General features: G+C 41.9%; 1 protein-coding gene across 1 annotated transcript in view; it reads right to left on the bottom strand.

Moving 5' to 3' along the window:
• LOC126259537 (homeobox protein araucan-like) overlaps positions 1–26,977 on the bottom strand; it is a 320,746-nt gene that overhangs the window by 204,013 nt on the left and 89,756 nt on the right. Inside the window, exon 2 of the mRNA XM_049956455.1 lies at positions 19,607–19,942. Coding sequence (XP_049812412.1) covers positions 19,607–19,942 — 336 coding nt within the window. The remainder of the gene's footprint in view (positions 1–19,606; positions 19,943–26,977) is intronic.

The following is a 26,977-nucleotide window of genomic DNA, read 5'->3' as shown; positions in this document are numbered from 1 at the left end:
ATTGTCTTCTCTGGTCAAATTTTATGTTTTTGTGACCTGGCGCCTTACCACTCTGTTCCTTGATTGCTCTAGTATTTCATTTTACCACTATGGAGAAATCTCCAAGAGTTTATGTAGTGTATCAATATTTCATAAAAGACGGTTATTATTATGTTGGAACAAATTCTTTATTACTCTGTTGGAGACACGATCAACGAATGAATTTTTATTCCGATCTTCGTATCAAACAGTCAGCATTCTTCTGTAGCACTACATTTCAAAATCTGTTTTCTCGTGAGAGCAAGTTTAAAATCAGGTAATCCCATTAGTACCTACTAATGCTGCTGTAGTTACCTGTCACCTTAAAAACGACATATTTTCCGTCTGGGCTTTTATTTAATATATTTATTAACCACGACTGCTATTATAGCATATTGTGCCGTTCTCAAGTGATAGCTTATTACGAAGTACATCAGTGCATCTCGCTCCTTTTATGATGATGTTGTTCTCGGTTGAACCATGTTTACATACTGCATGTATAGAAGAATGTAACACTTCATGTAATAATTAATATACAAATCAGTCCATGAACCATGGACCTTACCGTTGGTGGGGAGGCTTGCGTGCCTCAGCGATACAGATGGCCGTACCGTAGGTGCAACCACAACGGAGGGGTATCTGTTGAGAGGCCAGACAAACATGTGGTTCCTGAAGAGGGGCAGCAGCCTTTTCAGTAGTTGCAGGGGCAACAGTCTGGATGATTGACTGATCTGGCCTTGTAACAATAACCAAAACGGCCTTGCTGTGCTGGTACTGCGAACGGCTGAAATCAAGGGGAAACTACAGCCGTAATTTTTCCCGAGGACATGCAGCTTTACTGTATGATTAAATGATGATGGCGTCCTCTTGGGTAAAATATTCCGGAGGTAAAATAGTCCCCCATTCGGATCTCCGGGCGGGGACTACTCTTGAGGACGTCGTTATCAGGAGAAAGAAAACTGGCGTTCTACGGATCGGAGCGTGGAATGTCAGATCCCTTAATCGGGCAGGTAGGTTAGAAAATTTAAAAAGGGAAATGGATAGGTTAAAGTTAGATATAGTGGGAATTAGTGAAGTTCGGTGGCAGGAGGAACAAGACTTTTGGTCAGGTGAATACAGGGTTATTAATACAAAATCAAATAGGGGTAATGCAGGAGTAGGTTTAATAATGAATAAAAAAAATAGGAGTGCGAGTTAGCTACTACAAACAGCATAGTGAACGCATTATTGTGGCCAAGATAGACACAAAGCCCATGCCTACTACAGTAGTACAAGTTTATATGCCAACTAGCTCTGCAGATGATGAAGAAATTGATGAAATGTATGACGAGACAACAGAAATTATTCAGGTAGTGAAGGGAGACGAAAATTTAATAGTCATGGGTGACTGGAATTCGTCAGTAGGAAAAGGGAGAGAAGGAAACATAGTAGGTGAATATGGATTGGGGGGAAGAAATGAAAGAGGAAGCCGCCTTGTAGAATTTTGCACAGAGCATAACTTAATCATAGCTAACACTTGGGTCAAGAATCATAAAAGAAGGTTGTATACCTGGAAGAATCCTGGAGATATAGGTATCAGATAGATTATATAATGGTAAGACAGAGATTTAGGAACCAGGTTTTAAATTTTAAGACATTTCCATGGGCAGATGTGGATTCTGACCACAATCTATTGGTTATGATCTGTAGATTAAAACTGAAGAATCTACAAAAAGGTGGGAATTTAAGGAGTTGGGACATGGATAAACTGAAAGAACCAGAGGTTGTAGAGAGTTTCAGGGAGAGCATAAGGGAACAATTGACAGGAATGGGGGAAAGAAATACAGTAGAAGAAGAATGGGTAGCTCTGAGGGATGAAGTAGTGAAGGCAGCAGAGGATCAAGTAGGTAAAAAGACGAGGGCTAATAGAAATCCTTGGGTAACAGAAGAAATATTGAATTTAATTGATGAAAGGAGAAAATATAAAAATGCAGTAAATGAAGCAGGCAAAAAGGAATACAAACGTCTCAAAAATGAGATCGACAGGAAATGCAAAATGGCTAAGCAGGGACGGCTAGAGGACAAATGTAATGATGTAGAGGCTTGTCTCACAAGGGGTAAGATAGATACTGCCTACAGGAAAATTAAAGAGACCTTTGGAGAGAAGAGAACCACTTGCATGAATATCAAGAACTCAGATGGAAACCCAGTTCTAAGCAAAGAAGGGAAGGCAGAAAGGTGGAATGAGTATATAGAGGGTTTATACAAGGGCGATGTGCTTGAGGACAATATTATGGAAATGGAAGAGGATGTAGATGAAGACGAAATGGGAGATAAGATACTGCGTGAAGAGTTTGACAGAGCACTGAAAGACCTGAGTCGAAACAAGGCCCCGGGAGTAGACAACATTCCATTAGAACTACTGATGGCCTTGGGAGAGCCAGTCATGACAAAACTCTACCATCTGGTGAGCAAGATGTATGAGACAGGCGAAATACCCTCAGACTTCAAGAAGAATATAATAATTCCAATCCCAAAGAAAGCTGGTGTTGACAGATGTGAAAATTACCGAACTATCAGTTTAATAAGTCACAGCTGCAAAATACTAACGCGAATTCTTTACAGACGAATGGAAAAACTGGTAGAAGCGGACCTCGGGGAAGATTAGTTTGGATTCTGTAGAAATGTTGGAACACGTGAGGCAATACTAACCTTACGACTTACCTTAGAAGAAAGATTAAGAAAAGGCAAACCTATGTTTCTAGCATTTGTAGACTTAGAGAAAGCTTTTGACAACGTTAACTGGAATACTCTCTTTCAAATTCTGAAGGTGGCAGGGGTAAAATACAGGGAGCGAAAGGCTATTTACAATTTGTACAGAAACCAGATGGCAGTTATAAGAGTCGAGGGGCATGAAAGGAAAGCTGTGGTTGGGAAAGGAGTGAGACAGGGTTGTAGCCTCTCCCTGATGTTATTCAATCTGTATATTGAGCAAGCAGTAAAGGAAACAAAAGAAAAATTCGGAGTAGGTATTAAAATTCATGGAGAAGAAGTAAAAACTTTGAGGTTCGCCGATGACATTGTATTTCTGTCAGAGACAGCAAAGGACTTGGAAGAGCAGTTGAACGGTATGGACAGTGTCTTGAAAGGAGGATATAAGATGAACATCAACAAAAGCAAAACGAGGATAATGGAATGTAGTCAAATTAAATCGGGTGATGCTGAGGGAATTAGATTAGGAAATGAGACACTTAAAGTAGTAAAGGAGTTTTGCTATTTAGGGAGCAAAATAACTGATGATGGTCGAAGTAGAGAGGATATAAAATGTAGACTGGCAATGGCAAGGAAATCGTTTCTGAAGAAGAGAAATTTGTTAACACAGAGTATAGATTTAAGTGTCAGGAAGTCGTTTCTGGAAGTATTTGTATGGAGTGTAGCCATGTATGGAAGTGAAACATGGACGATAACTAGTTTGGACAAGAAGAGAATAGAAGCTTTCGAAATGTGGTGCTACAGAAGAATGCTGAAGATTAGATGGGTAGATCACATAACTAATGAGGTGTTGAATAGGATTGGGGAGAAGAGAAGTTTGTGGCACAACTTGACTAGAAGAAGGGATAGGTTGGTAGGACATGTTTTGAGGCATCAAGGGATCACCAATTTAGCACTGGAGGGCAGCGTGGAGGGTAAAAATCGTAGAGGGAGACCAAGACATGAATACACTAAGCAGATTCAGAAGGATGTAGGTTGCAGTAGGTACTGGGAGATGAAGAAGCTTGCACAGGATAGAGTAGCATGGAGAGCTGCATCAAACCAGTCTCAGGACTGAATTATTTAACAGTTACATTGCAGACCCATACACATTCCCTGATACACTTACACAAGGAATAACTTATCTGAAACCTAAAGATCAAGCAGACACATCAAACCCAGCTAAATATCGCCCCATAACATGCCTACCAACAATATACAAAATATTAACTTCAGTCATTACACAGAAATTAATGACACATACAACACAGAACAAAATTATAAATGAAGAACAAAACGGCTGTTGCAAAGGAGCACGAGGACGTAAAGAGCAACTGATAAATAGGTGCAGAGGTGACATATCAAGCTAAAACTAAACAAAGGTCGCTACACTACGCATACATTGATTACCAAAAAGCTTTTGATAGCGTACCCCACTCATGGTTACTACAAATATTGGAAATATACAAAGTAGATCCTAAATTGATACAGTTCCTAAACATAGTAATGAAAAATTGGAAAACCACACTTAATATCCAAACAAATTCAAATAATATCACATCACTGCCAATACAGATTAAGCGTGGAATATACCAAGGAGACTCATTAAGTCTTTTCTGGTTCTGCCTTGCTCTGAACCCACTATCCAACATGCTAAATAATACAAATTATGGATACAATATTACTGGAACATACCCACACAAATTCACACATTTGCTATACATGGATGATCTAAAACTACTGGCAGCAACAAATCAACAACTCAACCAATTACTAGAGATAACAGAAGTATTCAGCAATGATATAAATATGGCTTCTGGAACAGACAAATGTAAGAAAAATAGCATAGTCAAGGGAAAACACACTAAACAAGAAGACTACATATTGGATAACCACAGCGACTGCATGGAAGCGATGGAAAAAACAGATGCCTATAAATATCTAGGATACAGACATAAAATAGGAATAGATAATAGAAATATTAAAGAAGAACTAAAACAAAAATATAGACAAAGACTAACAACAATACTGAAAACAGAATTGACAGCAAGAAACAAGTCAAAAGCTATACATACTTATGCTATACTAATATTGACCTACTCATTTGGAGTAGTGAAATGGAGTAACACAGACCTAGAAGCACTCAATACACTTACACGATCACAATGCCACAAATATAGAATACATCACATACATTCAGTACCAGAACGATTCACATTAAGCAGAAAGGAAGGAGGAAGGGGATTTATCGACATAAAAAACCTACATTATGGACAGGTAGACAATTTAAGAAAATTCTTTCTAGAACGAGCAGAAACTAGCAAAATACACAAAGCAATCACTCATATAAAAACATCGGCTACACCACTACAATTTCATAACCACTTCTACAACGCTTTAGATCACATAACATCAACAGATACGAAGAAAGTAAATTGGAAAAAGAAAACACTTCATGGCAAGCACCCGTATCATCTAACACAGCCACACATCGATCAAGACGCATCCAACACATGGCTAAGAAAAGGCAATATATACAGTGAGACGGAAGGATTCATGATTGCAATACAGGATCAAACAATAAACACCAGATATTACAGCAAGCATATTATTAATGATCCCAATACCACAACAGATAAATGCAGACTTTGCAAACAACAAATAGAAACAGTAGATCACATAACAAGCGGATGTACAATACTAGCAAATACAGAATACCCCAGAAGACATGACAATGTAGCAAAAATAATACATCAACAGCTTGCCATACAGCATAAACTTATAAAACAACACGTGCCCACATACGAGTATGCACCACAAAATGTACTGGAGAATGATGAATACAAATTATACTGGAACAGAACCATTATAACAGATAAAACAACACCACATAACAAACCTGACATCATACTCACCACTAAAAAGAAGAAATGAACACAACTAATCGAAATATCCATACCCAATACAACAAATATACAAATGAAAACAGGAGAAAAAATTGAAAAATACATCCAACTGGCTGAGGAAGTCAAGGACATGTGGCATCGGGATAAAGTTGACATTATACCAATTATACTATCAACTACAGGAGTCATACCACACAATATCCACCAGTACATCAATGCAATACAGCTACATCCAAACTTATATATACAACTACAGAAATCCGTAATTATTGATATATGTTCAATTACCCGAAAGTTCCTAAATGCAATATAACATATACCGTACAGTTAAAAGGAAGTCACGCTTGATTAAGGTCCGCGTCACTTTCCATTTTTGACCAGACATAACGTCTGAGAAAAGAAAGATAATAATAATAATAATAATAATAATAATAATAATAATAATAGAGTTCCACTTTCTGGGACATGAGAGTTTTCAGCTGTAATTTACAACGTTTGCTATTCTAAGGATATATATAGTTTCAGTTTTCACAACAAACAGAACTGCGTAATTATATTTTTCAGGAGACATACGAGCAACCGAAAACACAAATACCTTCAGAAATCCGTATTAAGGGACTAGATTAAGTGTTATGCAGTGGGCTCACTGAAGTCTTGTTTGGAAATGTATGGAATCCGCCAAATACGAAAACCTGGATAATCGTACAGGAATAATCCGTCAAATATGAAATTCGGGATAATCGGAAAGTTGTATTAAATAAATAAATATACAGCATCTGAACTGTAGGTTCCATTAATCACGAAAGCTTAACTGGAGGAGTACTCACGATCGTTGACGAAAGGAAGGGAGGTAGTGTATGTAGGTAGCAAAGTGGGTGGGAATGGGGCGGTGTGAGAGAGGAGCGGGAGGCTTTGGCGTGGCGTGGCGTGGCGTGCGCAGGCGGCGCCGTGCCGGGCCGCGACATGCGGCGACCGCCCTTGTAATTGCTGTGTAAAGCGCGCCCCGTAATTAACGTCTTCCACGCAGGCCGCACGCAGCGCTCACACAGTTGTGAGCGGTCCCCCTCCGGACACCCGCAGTCTCCCGCGGCCGTAACAAACCGGCTACTAGCCACCTTCACAATTCATTCCTCTTTTCTTCCCTATTTCCCTCACGTCCTCAGGGCCAGTCAGCAGTGAGTTTATCGAAGTCTTTAAGCGTCGGCCAGAGCAACGTTAAAAACAGTGTCAAACACTTGCTGAAGGAAACCAGCCCGACCATCAGCTGGTGAGAGAGAGAGAGAGAGAGAGAGAGAGAGAGAGAGAGAGAGAGAGAAAGAATAGAAGATGATCACACTAGAATCATTATCCCTTTACTTGGTGTTCTGGGTGAAGTAAGAGAAGCATCTTTAAAGCTCAGTGGTGGCATCATGTTGAAACGCACATTCACGTTGAAACCTCATTCACCCACCTTCAGTTATGTCTCCCATTCCTTCTCTACCTTTCAGACAAATAACTAAATTTCTACCAAATGAAGAAGTAGCATCCAAAGACAGTAAAATACATATACCGGGTGATCAAAAAGTCAGTATAAATTTGAAAACTTATAAACCACGGAATAATGTAGATAGAGAGGTAAAAATTGACACACATGCTTAGAATGGCATGGAGTTTTATTACAACAAAAAAAAAACACACACACACTCACAAAATGTCCGACAGATGCGCGTCGTTTGGTGATGATCGTGTGCTGAGCCTCCACTTTCGTCATGCTTGGCCTCCCAGGTCCCCGGACCTCAGTCCGTGCGATTATTGGCTTTGGGATTACCTGAAGTCGCAAGTGTATCGTGATCGACAGACATCTCTAGGGATGCTGAAAGACAACATCCGACGCCAATACCTCACCATAACTCCCGACATGCTTTACAGTGCTGTTCATAACATTATTCCTCGACTACAGCTATTGTTGAGGAATGATGGCGGACGTATTGAGCATTTCCTGTAAAGAACATCATCTTTGCTTTGTCTTACTTTCGTTATGCTAATTATTGCTATTCTGATCAGATGAAGCGCCATCTGTCGAACAATTTGTGAACTTTTGTATTTTTTGGTTCCAATAAAACCCCATGTCATTCCAAGCATGTGTGTCAATTTGTACCTCTCTATCTACATTATTCCATGATTTATTCAGTTTTCAAATTTATACTGACTTTTTGATCACCCGGTATTTTATTAACTGAAGTCCGTCGACTCCCTACATTTGGTTACTTTCTTTGGATTTCATTTCCTATACGTTTCTCAAAGCAAAATATCCGTCGTCAGGATTCGCAAGATCCACTTGAGGCGTTTCGTCAGGTGCGACTGTTTCATCGGGTGACGAGGCACAGTCTCAAGTTAATTTGGAAACCATGATGATGCAGCTTTCGCTCTGAAATACGCATCGGAAATACAGAATATAAAACACGAAAATGTAGACAGCAGACGGGCTCTTATTCATGAAATATAATGCTGCTTAGCTATACTCTATTCGAGCTGATGCTCGGATGTGCGTAAAACGGCGACCTGTTGCAGGAAGTCCCTTCCTGCGACGACACTTCGGCGACTTGCGCTGGTCGACAATAATGACAACAACACAAACCTAGGCCCGGGTGGAGAAAATCCTCGGCCCGGCCCGAAATCTAACAGAAAAACAAACACAAACACACACAGAGTATGAGACGATCCGATACGCTGCGTCGGAAGTAAATTAAACGTTGCGAAACAAAAACAAAAAAAACAATGTCCACAGAGTTTAAACACCTGGTATTTTGATTTTCAGTCTTGAAAATGGGCCTCCACGACATCTGCTGTTTATCATATAGTATTTGTAGTAGTGCAACTGAAAACTAAGCAACACCGTAACTTACTTCGTTATCTAAAACGCTACTCAGCAACAGGTAACAGCTACAATTCGTTTGTCTTCGTCTCGACAGCGAGCGCCTAACAACGTCGAACGTTACACACAGGTAAGACGATTCACCGGGATTGCGCAACAACAAAGAAGTAGAAATAAATGTTCAGTACAACAGACATGAATCGCACAAATGCAGTGCAATGAATCGAGGATGAAATAAATCCGCAAATTAAAAATATTCCTATCGTGGTGCTGCTATTACCTAAGACCTCTAAAACTTCATTTTTTACATTTCAGTAAACAGTATGATACCATTCTAGAAACAACATATGACCTACATTAATCTAACACGCGAAAGAGTTATGGCAGACAATCTCAGTCACTTATGAGGTGAATGAAAGCATGAAAAACTTAGAAAATGTCTTATGAAGATCACGTGATAAATAATTAGCAATTGTAAAGTGACCTTTAATAAGAGAAAAAAAAGGGAATATCGGCTCAGAGTCGACGCAAGGTCACGGATCTATCTTTCCCGTCGATTCGGCGAAAAAAAATTGCGGATAATGGAAACACACACACACACACATTGTTGAAGTTGGAGACAGAAGATACAATGTGTAACAGAAAGGACGAGAAAATTGCTAAATTTTGTCAATTATTCAGATGTAGCTACAAATGCCACACATGCAACTAACTCGTGAATTTATTTCGTTGGTAAGTATAATTACTTGCAATCGGTACTTACTGAAGTTGATTTCATGTGGCGAACTATACGCATTTTATAACGATGCCTAGGTCTACGTACGTACTGCGTAAAACACTGAAGTACATACAGACATCATTTTTCATTAAGATTTCTTCTCGCTCCATTCGTGAGTGAAGCTTGCTTGAACACTTCTACGCAAGATGTTATTGGTCTGCATCTATCTTTCCTATCTCCATGCTATAGGTACGTGATGCCCTTAATGTAATTAACGTTAAGTTACATTAATTAGTGTGTAAGCCTAGGAACCAATGACCTCAGCAGTTTGGTCCCATAGAACCTTACCACTTTTTTATTTTATTTATTTTTTATTTTTTAGACAGGAGAATATTCGTATTTGCTATCTAGAGGCCGATACTTGGAATTTTCCAAGCAGGTTTTGTCGTTTTATGTAGCGGTCTTCATCGAGTGCCTAGTACGTCACATTTTTCAACATTTTTGTAAAACACTCCCACCAAACAAGGCTGTGGCCTCAAGCGCCGCTCCTTGGATATGGTCACTCTTAGTTTCAGCTGATGCGGATCCTACATACTGAAGTAATATTCTAGTAAGCAAGCGATCTCCTTCCCTAAATACATGGTGCGCTTTGCACGGAACGCAAGAATATATTTTTTATAAAGACATTAGCACAAAACAAATATCGATGTTCATGTACATATTAATAAGAATATTACAAAAAAGGAAAAGAATGAGGAAATATTGATTGAACGTTGGTTATAACTGTATAATGCATAATGAAATGTAGAAGAAGAATTTACAGTCACTCGATCTAACGATAACCGTAATTAAAGATCGAGAACAGCCACGAAACAAAGCGTAACATGAAGTCAGTACTTCTGAATTAATTACTGCAAAAAGTTAGTACGACCGCTGAATGCAAGTAGACTTAAATAATGCCTCATGCTCGAAGAAAGAATCAACTGGACATCTACAGAAACGGGACTTTAACCTGATCCTCGTTATTACGAGAGCAACTGTGTAGCCTATTGATGGGCTGATAAGCTATGGAAGATCCGAACAGGCAGCCTACGGAGACCATCTATTCATCCTCATTTATCCTTGCGTATCACAGGTCGATATCATAGAAATTAATTGAATCCCTGCAAAATGTAGCCAAGTAGAGTTTTGTGATGAAAACAGAGGAGAATGTCAACGTTTGGGGCCTATCAGTTTATTTGGCCCAAGGAAAGTTTAAAAGACAGGAAATGAAAGATAACATATAAAGGATACATTCTTTTTTCGAGCCGGCCGCGGTGGCCGAGCGGTTGTAGGCACTACAGTCTGGAACCGCGCGACCGCTACGGTCGCAGGTTCGAATCCTGCCTCGGGCATGGATGTGTTATGTCCTTAGGTTGGTTAGGTTTAAGTTCTAGGGGACTGATGACCTCAGAAGTTGAGTCCCATAGTGCTCAGAGCCATTTGAACCATTCTTTTTTCGAGTTACTGTCACAGCAAGTTTCAGCGATCGTTACGAAATCAGTTTTGAGAAATACAAGATCAAAGCACAAAATGTGGTTATCTCGCATTACTAGCAAACCATTTTAGGTGTACAGTTTTAATCTGTTGACTAAATCAAAGAAAAAAGTAACCTGTTTCGCCTCATAACTTACAGCCACGATTAGCTGCGGACTGTTACTGCTGTGTTTATGGTTTAGAAGGTTTACATTCTTATTTGGAAGTTTTACTAATAAATAAAAATTTACATTCATAGCTTCTAAAATTCCTTTAATTTCCATTTGTATCCCATCCGTTGTTAACCACAGAAACACAAGTTCTCTAAATAGTAGGTATGTTGTAAAGTGATATCTTGTAATAACTGTGTTTCCAATCCTTCAATTTCAAATCGTTGTGAAGGAGATACGCAGCTACGACGGTACGCCGTAAACCAGCTGTCCTATGCCAAAGGGAAACCTCTGAGGACCCAAAACCAATAATTCCGCCTGAGATTCCGATGAAAACGGTAAACGAAGTGTAGAATGCTTTTCGTTCCAGTCCAGTTGAAAATTCATACTCTACAAACAAAAGGATGTCGGGGCTCGCACAAAGGTCGGGTTCCCTTTCCTATCTTCCTGAATGTTCATAGAAGTGTCGAGAGAACGCAGGTGACTGAAAATGATTTTCACAGTCAAATGAACTTTTTATTGCAGTCCTTTGAACAATTGCAAGATAGGTTGAGATGCACGTTTGTCAACAAAATACAACAGACTAAGTGTACAATGCAAAATTATTACCATAATTAAATTCTGAAATACTTACGGGCTTCGCTGTGTCGTCTAGCATCTCTATTTAATGTCAATTAAAATCCTTCTAGGTGTATCGCCGTTTTTATCCTATAAATATATAAAATACTGAAACAAACCGCCGGCCTTTCAGCGGAGTTGCAGCCGCCGTCCTCAAGACGAAGCCTACACAGCGCTTTTATTTTTGTATTATATTTATAGAGCGATGTAATAATACACCAACAAGAATTTTATTGACACTGACAGCGGCCGTGGAAATCTATCATATTTATGTCGTGTTTAGTATGATCTTTATCGGTTTTTAACTAGCGTTCCGTCATAATCCAACGCTTCCTTCTGTCATTTTTGTTCGTGGAACATAATGGAAGCCAATGTCTTGAATGAGGAGGCAGCTACAGCTCCGAGAATGAAGGAAACTGCCTGGACACCATTTCCCAAGCGACAACGCATGCAGTTGCCTCTCCAGAATCCGAAACAGCGCGGAAGCAGTAACTTCCAGTTATGCTTTTACGCATAAAATGTGCTTCCTCCTTACAGTTTCGGAAAATCCATACACGCTCTGAGAAGAAAATTGTGTGTTCTCAGGACCATCTGCCCCGCGTGTTCCCCAGAAATTGTAATTGTTACGAATATCCTTCATTTTTCATATCGTTTTGGCCCAAGCTTGTTACAGCATCACGCGAAGGCACAGGCTTACGAGGCCTAATTAATTAGTCTGACAAATGCCGTATTACAGACCGTATGCGAGTAATGGAAGGAGTGGAAAAATTAGCATGAGGCAGTTTCTTCTGTCGCAACGTATTCTACTTTTTTTGTTACAAAATAAGCGTCTGTTTCTACTTGTAATAGAAAATCAAGCCAAAGCGAATAAGCAACGTTGCAATTACGAAAGTTATGCAGATATTGTCTTATAAAGAAACTGGAGAGAAGGCACACGGAATGGAAGGACAGCCCGGTTGTGTGCAATTAGCTGGCGGTCGCCACTTTGGCATATAACTTGCGTAGCAAACGGTCGCGTGAGCGCCGGGCTGAAGAAAGGCGGAATGTCTCATTTTTGTGCGGAGTGAAATGACCTGAAGTTCCTTCCGAGACAGCGATAACGACATTTATTACCCATATTCGTTTACCACTCGCACAGTAGCTAAATAATACTTATCGTGAGCGACGCGATTGTATCTTTACCACAACTGTCAATTACCTGTAACGTACAGCCAGATGGAAATATGTAAGCAAGCCACGCTAGCCTGTCTGGGAGTTCATTAGAGTAACGAGCGTTATTTATCATCCAGAGACAGCTCTAGGCCTAATGGTTATCGTGGCGCAGCTGACGGAGAGAGCTGTTAGTCGGCCACCGTGATAAAATCCGGACTGCTTTCTTTTTCTTTTTATATATATTGAATGTAAATACGACCTGCCAGGTCAGAAAGCAACACACCCTAACAGAGTGCAAAGACGTAGCCCTCTTTACGTGCAAACAACGTGCGGACTTATGCCATGAAAGGTGTTCGGCTTCTCAGATTTTGTCGGAAACGTTACTGCAGTAGGCGTCCCGCAAGGATCGACGGATACTATGAGGCAAAATGTAAATATAACTAAAGTAATGCGAAATGAGCGTTTAGCTCCAAGCCGCAGACGGTAATTTAATAATGTCGGTAGCTCGACTGTCGATGCATTTCTATGTCAGGCGTATTCTGTAAGATGTTACACGGTTCTGGTGCAGCGTATTTCCTGTAACATGCGCGAAAAAAGGTGAGATTGTAAGATCTGCAAATTTGCTCTTTTTTCCATGGTTATTTGTGCGATCCTATTCCAAGAAATAATTTTAGAAATTTTAAAACGTCTCAGTCATGCGGTGGTGAGAGGATGAAAAGACGACAGCAACTTGTAGCAGCTCCAATAATTGTTTAGCTGCCATCTGCAAAGTTCAAGGTAATCCTCAGATAATATCTGCTTTGAGTTCAAGACGATCTTCAGATAATATTCCATGTCCCTCGTCGTAAAAAAATAGTTTTCACGAGTATTGAACAAATATTACATACAAAATTTAAACATTTCAGAATTTTATTGTACGTAAATATCTACTGTTAAACGCCTTTATTCATAACAAAAAATAATCAAGACGTAATTGACACACAAAATAAATTTCGTTTCCTACAAATGGGCATCAGCGCATCTACTTAAATCATATGACGCTAAAGCTGTTTTGTCAACATCCCCATATTATATACTAAGTTGGTTTACCCACGAGATTCTCTAACCTTGGATACATAAAGTTTTCAGTCAATTTCGCGTCTGCCTCTGCAACGTTAATGCCTTATATTCAGAAAGGTGTAACAGGAACTGGCTGCCGACAACGTTTTTATGCACGCTAAAAAGAAGCTTCGGTGAATACCCGGTTGCTATGAGAAGACTTTGCATTTGTGATTTATTATCTTTTCTAGCCTATTTTAGGTTTTCGTGCGCATTTTTGAATTTGTCTGTGACATTCGTTTTACAGGGTGATTCTAAAGACACTACACATTTCAGTGATATAGTAAATCAGTATACATTTCACTGATAAAGTAACGGAATATTTGTTTCTTGCAGGTACTACGACAGAATGCTAACCGAAGAAGAACGAATCGCTGTTGTTTCTGCTCGTCTTCGTGGCATGACGTATGAACAGGTGCAGACAGACTTTGCCCGTCGATTCCGAAAAACAGGCCCCTCCAGGCTTGCTATCAAGACCCCAGTCAATAAATTCCAGCGTACTGGTAGTGTTGCGAATGAAGAACGTCCAGGGAGGCCGGCCATAACGCCAGACACCGTGCAACGTGTGCAGGATGCGATCAAACGTAGCCCTTCCACATCTACCAGGAGACCTTGGGACCTACGGACCTCGGTATTCCTCAAACCACTGAATGTAGAGTTCTTCGTTACAAGCTGCACAAACGTGCGTACCATATTCAGGTCGTACATAAGCTCGAAGTGGGGAATACGTAGCCAGACAAGCTGTGTGTCATGACATGCTACAACCTGTGAAAAATGATAATGTGATGCAAAATGTCTTGTTCAGTAATGAAGCTACATTTCGTATCTGTGGACATGTGAACAGACACAACTGCACGATCTGGGCAGAAGAACAACCAAGTGTGCTGCAGGAGTGGCAACGGGACACAGCAAAAGTGAACGTGTGGTTAGGGATAACGAGGTCAACTGTGTACAGGCCCTCCTTCTTCGCAGAACAAACAGTTAATGGAAACACGTACCTGGAGATGTTGGAACAGTTTTTGGAGCCCCAGTTGATATCTGATGGGATTATGGATACTGTTGTTTTTCAACAGGATGGTGCACCACCCCATTTTACCCTCGTTGTTCGGAATTATCCGAATCAAGCATTTCCCGGCAGATGGATTGGTCGTGCCTCGCCACCGATGTGGGCACCCCGCTCTCCTGACTTGACACCCTGAGACTTTTCTGCATGGGGGGTGTATCAAGTCTAAGTACACCAGGTGACCCAGCCGGGGTGGCCGTGCGGTTCTAGGCGCTACAGTCTGGAACCGTGCGACAGCTACGGTCGCCGGTTCGAATCCTGCATCGGGCATGGATGTGTGGAGTCCTTAGGTTAGTTAGGTTTAAGTAGTTCTAAGTTCTAAGGGGCTGATGACCTCAGAAGTTAACTCCCATAGTGCTCAGAGCCACTTTTTATACCAGGTGAAGATCCGCAGCACTGAACACTAAACACAGCGGATTCGAGACAAAGCTGCTGCGATTACTCCAGATATGCTTGGGCAGGTTTTTCGGTCTACAGTGGAAGGCTGGGAGGGTGTGCCTAGACATGCAAAGCGGTCATATTGAAAAGTACTGAAATTATGTCCTATTGTATCATAAGTTGCAGTGCCATTATATGTTGGTTAATAAAATGTAAGTACCAAATGTATAGTGACTTTAGAATCATCCTGTATATTACCAGTTTCTCAGAAACAGTTGCCACATTTTGTATGAATGTGACCTTCACCTTGATATGTAATTTCCATTAACCTCTTAGTGATCAGCAACAACAACAGCTAACAAAATTATGCCTTAGAATTTGTACGCTACTGGAAACAAACATTTGAAGACGCAGTTGCGATCCTTTGCACTATAATTTTTTTAAAGTTATTGCAGAGTCGTCACAGAAAATTGCAACACGTGAGACGGCAGCCGCAGCCTATACGCACCTCAGACGCCCTCCGCGCAGTGACAGCGAGATAAGCGCCAAAAACCAGCCCCCTGATACCTTGAAGACAAGAAACGAAACGCTTCCGCGCCAAAATCCCTCCGCGACAGGTGGCGTTACACACACCAGCCCGCCTGCCGTTCACGACACAAGAAGTGTGCAGCGGAAACCACATTCCTATGAATGTTGTCAGCTTCGAAGTCTCATTCATAACATTAAAAAGTTATGCATACAACGAGGTCTTGTTCAAACGGTTCAAATGGCTCTGAGCACTATGGGACTCAACTGCTGTGGTTATAAGTCCCCTAGAACTTAGAACTACTTAAACCTAACTAACCTAAGGACAGCACACAACACCCAGCCATCACGAGGCAGAGAAAATCCCTGACCCCGCCGGGAATCGAACCCGGGAACCAGGGCGTGGGAAGCGAGAACGCTACCGCACGACCACGAGATGCGGGCTAAGAGTGAAAAGTTCATGTAGATTGGTCCCCTTATATTTATACAGTCACTGTTATCCTAAAAGAGACAGGAGAAGAACAAATTGTAAGCGACTTGCTACAAGACATACTGCAAAAGTCTGTATTGATGAACAGTTTTATACGCAATACATGCTTTCCCTACAGGTCTTCCTGTATGTTGTGGATAAATGCTTGGAAAAGTATGGCACTGGGTTCATGCTAAGCATTTCTATATTGCTTTAATATATCAAAATTTGAAGCTCTTAAATTCCAAACAACCCTCCTCTGTAGCCTAGGTTATTAACATGCTGGAGTGTGGCTTCGCTCGGGCAATGAATTAAATTTCCTTCCGTCGCGAGCCTTTTGCAGACAAGGAAGAAGTGGGACAGTTATACTGCTATAACGTCCAGTATTAAACCTCGTATTTTTCCACAGATGCGGCACTGACTGACACTGTTTATGTGTACGTTGTGCTCTGACGCATTCTAGTTAACGTGAAAGACGGTATTAAGGGCAACAACGGATTCTATCTTCTCCGTTCTCTCATTTCCAAAATCGACCATTACAAAAACAAAATTACACTATCTAAGCGCTTATCGCAACCATCTGCTCGATACTGATGCACACTTGATGCTTCAAATCAGGGCATAGTAAGGTATCGGCGAATCGTCTCCACTGGACCACCGCGTATAACTGTTGTCAGAGATTCGCGCATTAGCCCACGAATGCAGTGAGAAACATGCGTAGGTCGGTCGGTTTCTGTAAAGTCTCTCTTCCCCCCCCCCCCCCCCCCCCCGCCCGGCCCACTAACTGTTGTGTCGTGTCAGGTCTTCTCACGATATAACAAATATATTTCGATTTTGTGGTGGGCGCACTATCGCCTACCTCAGTCAACAGTTAACCTAAGAGAGGGAAGACGTGTGCGCCATCTGACTATGAGTCATGTAAACTATGTTTTTAGAGTCTGAATGTCTTCAAAATTAGAACTGTGGTGGAATACATGCTATAGCGGGTGTCGAAAACGAGTAAACGTCCTCGTCCATACTGTTACCGTTCTCGAAATTTCCACTAATTTGACAGGAGGCATTAACGTGTCGAAATAAGAAATGGCTACTCATTAGCAACGTACAACTGCAATGAACGTTGGTGACAAGTTAAAACCCCTGGGCCTGTATGCGTTTCCCGCACTGGAGGGCTCATAATGGCACTTCAACTGGCCAACCTCCAAGTTCCACAATGCACCCATGACGAAGATGCGTAGACACGATGTCTAAGACAAAGATCACTGCCTCAGCGTTACTGTGATGACTACAGGGCATAAGCTATAATTAAATGGTGTTTTTGCGTCTGTCCTTGAGCCTCAGGACATGTTGAATTTGCCGATACCACTCGTCTGCTCTGACCTAGGTATCATAAAAATGATGGTCACAAATCGCTGATCGGATGTTACATACATCATAACTAGGATTTCGCATACAAAGCTCACATTCCATCATCTTCCAGCACAATCTAGACCCTGTCGCCATAGGCTTCATTTCACATAGTACAAGGGACATTGCAAAAGTCCTGCACCTGCGCATGCACGATGTTACACAGAGGACTCATCAAGTTGAAATTTATGTCGGCTGTGAGCGATACTTTAGGCGTGACGGTGGTATATATGGTTGCTGGTTGGCGTTACTGTGTCGTAATTCAGGTTTGAAATGGAAGCTGAAACCGAGCCAGGTCGGATTATACGTAGTGACTAGCGTTTATGCATGAAAATCGAGTCACTACATGGAAACGACACATTGGAAATTTAGACTACTTCGAGAGAGGTATCTGGAAATAATGTAGTGGATCGTAGCATTGTATCACGCTGGTCTGCTCGTTTCCGTGAAGGTCGGGTAAACACTGAGGACACCCAAGCAGTGGGAGGTCATCAACTACAACACACTAAACCTCTCAGATTATTGAAACTTCCTGACAGACAAAAACTGTGTACCGGACCGAGACTCGAACCCGGTACCTTTGCCTTTCGCGGGCAAGCGCTCTACCATCAGAGCTACCCAAGCACTACTCACGACCAGTCTTCACAGCTTCAATTCTGCAGTACCTCGTCTCCTACCTTCCAAACTTCACAGAAGCTCTTCTGCGAACCTTGCAGAACTAGCACTCCTGGAAGAAAGGACCTGTCAGCAAGTGTCATATCAGCGTGCACTCCGCTGCAGAGTGAAAATACCATTCTCTCAGGCTATTGCTAATGGCATTATGAGGGAGGATCCACGAAAAGCATGTGAGGAAATTGCATATGACACTAGAATGCCCATCACTTCAGTTTACAGAATCATAACTGAAAAGTTAAAAATGACAGAAGTTCTTGCACGATGGCTTCCCCATGATACGAGTGATGAGCTGAAAGTAGGTCGTGAAAGAATCGCAGCGGAAATTGCTTCAACGTTTCCTAACAGAAGGAGAACAATTTCTGAAAACGGTTGTTGCACTTTATGAAATCTGGATATGAGATTTTGAGCCAGAATGGAAGTCTCAGTCGTCACAATGGAAAAGCTCTCCACATCCGGAAAAATTCCACCGACAGCAATCAAAGGTGAAATTAATGATGATATCTGCGTACGGCATAAATAGAGTTATAGCTACAAATAGAGTGCCCAGGGGACGTCTGTAATACGCGCTTACTGCAAGCTGTTTCCGCAAAATAGTTTGCGACCGAAAATTCGACAAAGAAGCCATGACATGCTTGCAGCTGGATCCGGATTTTGCACGATAAAGCAAGACCGCAGACTGTTCTACCAGTGAAAGAAACGCTCGACAAATATGAATGGGGAATACTTCTCCATTCACCATACAGCGCTCGTATGACGCCACCAGATTTTGATTTGTTTCCTAAACTGAATGAAGAGCTACACGGAAAACGTTTTAATACAAACGATGAAGCTCAAAAACGAATGTACTCTGTCCGGAATACAGAAGTTGCCAGAACGTTGGAATGCTGTGATAAGCAAGAATGGAGATTATATTGAAGGCCTGTAAATGTATTTTGCAAAATAAATTATTTTTTTCAGTTCCGTCTTACGGTATGCAGAACTTTTGAAATGACTCTCGTACCGTGCTCTCTAAGGAATGTGCCTCAGCAACTCACCTTCTCATAAGCAAACGATCACATTTCAGCCTAACCTAGACCTCGGGCAACGTTAGTCACCTACCATAAACTACATTCTAAAAATTTTTGATCAATCAAAATAGATTTTGACAACATTCAGTTCTATCTCGGCCTGCACACAAATGGTGATGCACACCACGTCGAAGCCGACGACCGGTATCGGCAAGTTCAACACGTCTGCGCTACAGTTCTGCGGGCGTACAGTTCAGTCACTAACGTACGCTGTCGGCAGGGGCGTGGCTGGTGCAGAGTACTCACGAGAGGCGAGTAGAAGGCGGAGCTGTCGACGCCGATGCTGGGGTAGGGGTTCTGGTCGGTGGACGGGTAGGGCGCGCCGTACGACGACAGGCGCGGGTACGACGAGAGCGCGAGGCGCGCGGAGTCGTACTGGCACGAGCACACGCTCTGGCCAGACACCGGGTCCGTCACCAGCGGCCGGCCGCTCTCGCAGCACGACGACACCGCCACGCCCACGCCGCCCGCGCCGCCTCCGCCGCCCCCGGGCGACACGGCGCCCGCCCCCACGCCGGAGCTGCCGCCCCCGGAGCCCAGCGGCGGCGACGTCGCTGTCGTGGGCTGGCCCGCCACCAGCAGCTGCAACAACACGCGCCAGCTGCACTCAGTCTGCACCTTTGTCCTTGCATGAAGTAACAACGTTAAAAAAATTCCTCGATAACATAAAATAAAATGTAAATTGATTTTCAAATTAAAGCTCTAGAAGAATGGAACTAAGGTAACTAAACCTACTTGTGCACTGTAAGTGGTTTGATAAACCTGGTAAATTTTCAAGAATGGAATATTATTCAACGGATCGTATAAAGAATTTCAACAATGTAAAGCGTACAGTTCATTGATGACGGCAGTCTGAATTGGTCAGTTTGTCGATTGCGATTGAAAATTGTGAAAACCGGTTTCGTGCTGCTATTACACAATTCCTTTTCAAGGGCTGGACTGCCGTACAAACAAAACCTAATTGGATGAAGCCCGTGCGGACTCTGCATCGTCATTACAGCCTATTTACTGTTGGATCAGTTAATTTAAACGTGGTCGGACAAGCACAGAAAGCGAAACGCTCTCCAAAAGTCCGATTGAGGTAACCAAAAAGGAAACCATTGGCAAAATCAATACTATGGCAGCGCAAGAACGCTGAATAAAAATTCTTAATATTGTTGAGACTGTAGGCATCTCAGCTGAATGACTGCATGATTCCCGCACGAAGTTTTGGCTATCAAGAAGCTGTGTGCGAAGTGGGCTCTGGCTCTGAGCACTATGGGACTTAACATCTGAGGTCATCAGTCCCCTAGAACGTAGAACTACTTAAACCTAACTAACCTAAGCACATCACACACATCCATGCCCGAGGCAGGATTCGAACCTGCGATCGTAGCGGTCACGCGGTTCCAGACTGAAGCACCTAGAACCGCACGGCCACACTGGCCGGTTGCGACGTGGGTGCTGCGCTTGCTCACAGTGACCAAAAACGCATCCAGCACATTTCAGCGCAATGTCTGGCGATTATTAATGGAAATCCGCAAGACTTTTTGCGACGATTTGTGACTGCTGGTGAAACTTCGATCCATTATTATGCACAAGAGTCCAAATGGCGGTCGAAACAATGGACTACGGCGGATGACCTGTGTCAGCTGCTAAGTGACGTACACTGCTTTTTGCGATTCCCAAGGAATAATCGTGATAGATCACTTTGTAAAAGACAAAATCGTAACTCGACCCTATTATGCCCCATTGTGAGATAGTTTGGCTGGAAAAAAACCAAGGTTGCCGTGCAAAATAGTGCTCTTTTACCAGAATAACCAACATCCCACACATCAGCGATAACAATGCCGAAACCATATGGATTGGGCTTCGATTCGGCTTATCAACCATCCTGTTTACGAAGCTTAGTGGCATGCTAGGAAGAAATGTTCATTACATGAAGAGGTGATAGTTACAGTCAACAAATATTTTGCAGAGTTTGATAGAACCTATTTTTCCGATGGCGTGAAGACGGTGGAGAATCGCTGGGCAAGTATATATCCCTCAAAGGAGACTATGTCGCAGTAAGGGGGTTGATTACGAGATAAACATTTTTTGCTTGCTTTTTACCAGACTTATCAAACCACAGTCGCACATAAGTATACGTTACCTCAATATTAAAAATCTATAGGATATAGGTATCACCACCTGTGCATCTCAACGGTATGACGTTTATTTCCTGCAATACTCGTTTCCGAAATCAGTCAACATACAACCATAAACAATTTGCGACCCCCCCCCCCCCCTTCCCTGTAGAGACCGTGTCTAGTGAAATTTATACTGCATTGTGTAAAACTTGCAACTGACAGTGAACATAATGATGTGCTTATAGAAATAGTGATCCAATAATAATAAAGAAATTGCCGGGACTAGTTTAGGAAAGCCAAAAAATCTCTTAAGGATGGATAAAAATCTCCCCGGAAAATTCAAACTGTACGAATTGCTTGTAACCTAAAAACTGACGGTTATGTGCAACATATTACGTAGTAAAAGCAAAATTTAACTAGAATTATTTCAGAATCCTAACAATTCTTTGTGGGGAAAAAACGTAGATAGCGTAAGCATTTTTTGAGCTAGGTAAATGATTACTCCAGTAAATGAACTATTTTAACGTATAACTTACGGCCAGCAAACCGACAAATCACAAAACTCTAATAAAACTTTGTATTTATCCATGGTTTGAGTCAGGGAGGCGTTTTAGATATCAAGCAGTCACATCAGACTGTAATTGGCTGGGAATAGACTCAGGAAGTCTAGTTTCGTATGTCCACGAATCGTCCAAGAGCGTGTCTGCAATCCAAATGAGGTATAATGGGCTAAGGAAATTAAACACAGTAAAAGACAGGAGGCAAGTTTTCTGACAGGATCAGCTGCACCATTAATTCCATTAATATGCACTAGAGAAGAAACATTGAGTGGAATTTGGAACATAAACTTCGAAATTTCTACAATTATGAAGTACTTAAGAACGTACTAACGCCCCCTAAACAGATACATCACAAAAACCATACTATAAGGGGGCAATCGAATGATAACGAGACAAATGGTAAAATGTAAGTAAACTGCCTCTTAATCGAAAAGCAGTCTCAATCACTGTGAAAACATTTATCGCATTTTGGCGCAGTTCGGTCAATACATTCATGGAAAAATGTTTTCCAGTGATTGCAGGCGTACTCCCCTTCGTGCGAAGCAAATCGATGGAAACGAATATCTTTCTTCAGGGCTTCAAAGGTGTGGAAATCGCATGGTGAGGGGTCAGGACAGTACGAAGGATGTGTAAACCCCAGCGAAACTCCTGCAGAGCAGTCGAAACAACCTAAACATTCATTCTGTTGCAGGATGGTGACTCCCCACATGTTACCGAAATTGTTTCGACTGTGTTGCACAAGTTTCACTGAGGAGCCTTTCCACATGCTCGATCAGTTCCGATCTCCCCCTAAGCATTTTTCATGTATTTGCAGCCATGAAGAAAGACATCCGTGCCCGTCGATTTGCTTCGCAAGAGGTGCAAGGCTGGGTACCGCGAATATTTTTTCATGAAGGCATTGAATAATGTAGAAACAGGTGCCACATTTTAATTTCAGTTTAGCTCTTTATTACAAGAGTGAATACAATACCGACAAGAGGACAGTAAATACTCCTAAGCATTTCAGATTGATAGGGATATCGTACAGTGTTTCTGAATATATTAGCGTACAATCAACATTAATTCAGGAACGATAAATGACAAATTGCGTACATCTCGCTGAAGTATACAGACAAAACCATTGCACCTAAATTAGCTAAATGTCCCACATTATATATACAACTACAATTTGTTCTGCCCGAATGACTAGCTGCGAAGTCAAAATAAGGACACCTCATCAGCAAAGACAACGGTTTGCCGGGCTAGCTCCGACTCTCCGCCGTGGGCCACTAAAAACGTTAAGGTCTCCATCAGGTTATCTGTAGCACGACGCGGCGCGGCCCGACCCTCGGCCATGTCGCCTGCACGCCACGGTCGTGTTCTCGCGCTGACAAAACACGGCACAAACTACCGGCTACAAGTCATAAACGTCGCAGCCGAGTCAGTTAGCGCCAAGTTACGCCGCGCAAAAAAAGGAAGGAATTACCTGACGCAGCGCAAAGTGTAATAACGCGGGCGTGTCGAGTGCGCATGCGCGGAGCCAGCCCGCAGGTGCGCGCACCTGTTTTACGAGTGCGAGACGCGGACTACGAGTGGACACGACATGACAGGACGGCTCGGGATAGGACAGGGGCGACTACCCAATAATAAAGATAATCCGCCGCTTTTATCGGGTGGCACAGCAGCGCACAACCGACCACGGAGCAAAACGCGCTGCGCCGGGCGAAAGCGTGACTTCTTTTGGAGTAGAGAAAACATCGCGGTACTCAGTAAAACTAATGTATGATGTCCATTAACATCGATTCCTAGCAGTACCATTTTGCGTGCCCATACTGAAAGGTAGAAATAAAAGATCGACTGTAGCCTGATGAATACGCTCACACCAATCATATCTGCAACTCCTCAAAATACCTTAGGAAGTCACAGTGGGCACTTCGAATTGTTCTAATTTACTTTCTTTTGGGAACAGAAGTTCCACAGCTGCAACTCGTATTTATTTATCTATTTATTTATTTAATGCATGGATAAAAGCTTGAGAAAGGTGCTGCGGACCAGAAACTAGTCGCTACATACACGGTGATCCAGCTGCCCCTAAGTGTGGGTTTTATGCAACCCATAAAACCTTCAAAATCGACGCGTGAAATTTTCATATTCTCCCGCTCGCTACGCCCAAACTATTAGTCCTACAGAAAAAGTGAACAGGACCTTCCTGTAGGAAATTTAATGTAGTTAAATTTTGTATTGGGTTATGTTTACGCTGGAGGCCATGCTTTCCGAGTTATTCAATAAAAACGCGATTGACGTCACTTTCACTTGTGTACATTTTCTTTAATAACTGGCAAACTATGGCATATAGCGAAAACGAATCCCAGTTTAAAATTTAACTGCATTCAATTTCCTACAAGATAATCCTTTACATTTTTTCTGCAGTACTAACAGTTTCGATGTAGGAAGTGAGATAATATAACAATCTTGCTCATGGTATTTGAAGGTTCTGTGGGTTGGATAAACTGCATATGGGTAGGGCAGCTAAATGACCCGACATATGGTGTGTGAACCATAACTCCACCAACGAACTTCGAGAAGTTGTTCAGGTACACCTTGTGAGTATTTTCTAGTGACTATTCCAGAACAACACTGTAATTATGATTTATTCAGTTCGTTATCGCAGTCACCATTGTTGCTGTGAAAATACTTTCGCCAAGTCAAGAAGCATGTAATATGCAACAACCAAAATGCACGACGTACAACACAGATATGTACAACAACCCTCACTGTACTGTGATGTGGTTGCCATTCCCTGGGGTGAGCTGTTTCATTGCACGAGATGCACAGTAGCCAACTCGTCATCAGTGACTCATACATACTACCGCTGCGTATCACTGTTAACGTACAAATTAAAAAAAAGTTCAAATGGCTCTGAGCACTATGGTACTTAACTTCTGAGGTCATCAGTCCATCAGTCCCCTAGAACTTAGAACTACTTAAACCTAACTGACCATAGGACATCACACACATCCATGCCAGAGGCAGGATTCGAACCTGCGACCGTACAAATTACACAACGATAAATAGAAGCCTAACACACAGCCGAGTAGTACTGAATGAAAGTTTGAAGGAGAATAGTAAAATAACTACAGAGGTACCGTGAGCGAATGGAAAAAAAGGCAAACCGTTGACATTTGCACTGTTGTGCGCTATTTTCAGTGAAAGGCGGATACAGAGCTAATTGGTGCAAAGCCACACACGAAATTCAATGACTCTGTAGCCATTTGTCGAAGACTATATGTCCCTTAAACCAAAATACTCTGAAGATATCCCTGAACAACATCTCAAACTTTGGAAGTGGTGTTCTGGTATGCTAATTTGTGTATTCTCAAGCTGTCATACATGTATGAAAGAAATATATTCAGTCTTTGTCCTGTATACAAATGAACAAATTGAAGTATAGTAGCAGAACCAATAATTCCAAAACGAGTGTATCAGATAAGCGCCCGAAAATAGATACGGTCTTAAAAAGTAATAGGTAAGATCTTGAAACCTATCCTCTACATTAATGAAATATTTGTATCCTCCCTAAGATCGATTTGATGTAGTTCTCTATACTGTCGCTTGCCACTTCGCTTTTCACAACAGCAAAACTACTGCACCCGACCTCATGGATGATGTACTTATGTACTCATGTGCGGACCTACCCCTGCGATTTCCTACCGTGCATTTAAATTTTTGTTTTCAGCAACAAGACATGTCATGTTACGTCGCAATGTGTGATCCACAATTCTCTCTTCCCTTTGTTTCTAAGGGATTTATTCTCTTTCGCTCACTGAGGGTGTCTTCGTTCCTTATTCGATCTGTTTTAACATCCACACTACATTTCAAAGGCTTCTGATCATTTCATTTCTGTCTTCCCCCTCATCCATGCTTCATATTCAAATGTTTTCTGGCGTCGACGTGTGTATTACTTTAAGATTACTAGCTGTTTCTAGTCATAGAAAGGCTTTTTTCCGTGTGAAAGCCTTGATACTATTTCTTACACTTTCCTCCTTGTCCAGGGATTTTCACCTGCCTCGAGATGACTGGGTGTTTGTGTTGTCCTCATCATTTCATCATCATTCATGAAAGTGGCGAGTTTGGACTGAGCAAAGGTTGGGAATTTGTACGGGCGCTGATAACCGCGCAGTTGAGCGCCCCACAAGCCAAACAACATCATCATCATCATCATCATCATCATCATCATCATCATCATCATCATCCTTGTCTATCCTACTCCGATTGCAATATTCGTCCGTCTCTTAAAAGGTCTCTTATTCTAGCAAAACGCTGCAGAATGACCAACGGCTTGATGCAGATGTTTCATTTTGGGATAGCCGCATAAAGATTCTGAGAGCTACCAGTAATAGTTTATCTGTGCCGGGATGACTGTAAAATAGCCTGAGTTCTTAGAGTCTATGTAAACATTTGGTACCATTACAGCGCTAAGAAATCCCAGCACAGTCACGGGAATCTACAGCGAACATGCAGAAATGCTTCCCCATCAAGCGAGATGCCGCAGTGTTACGGTACCGCACTGGCGACACCGTGGGGTTCAGAGCCCGGTCTGGCTATTCATTTTAAGTTTTGAATCGTTTTCATAAATCGCTTAAATATGCCAGGATGGTTTCGCGAGAAAGATACTGCTCATTTCGTTTCCTATCCAACCCCCAACCATGCTTTTACTCTGCTCTCAGTGGTCTAATCATCGGTCCAACGATAAACCCTGATATCCCTTTTTCGTTTATACCTGAAAAGTGAACACCGTAAAGCTACTACTTGTTTTATGATGTCATTCAGGGAGAAAGGTTTGATAGCATGTTGTGGTGTGGAGTGAAGTTACTGTATGTGTTTGCGAGACGGTTATACCGGGTGATCAAAAAGTCAGTATAAATTTGAAAACTGAATAAATCACGGAATAATGTAGATAGAGATGTACA

The sequence above is a fragment of the Schistocerca nitens genome, chromosome 1 (assembly GCF_023898315.1).
Source record: "Schistocerca nitens isolate TAMUIC-IGC-003100 chromosome 1, iqSchNite1.1, whole genome shotgun sequence".
NCBI lineage: Eukaryota > Metazoa > Arthropoda > Insecta > Orthoptera > Acrididae > Schistocerca > Schistocerca nitens.
This window is presented reverse-complemented; position numbering and strand designations above follow the sequence as displayed.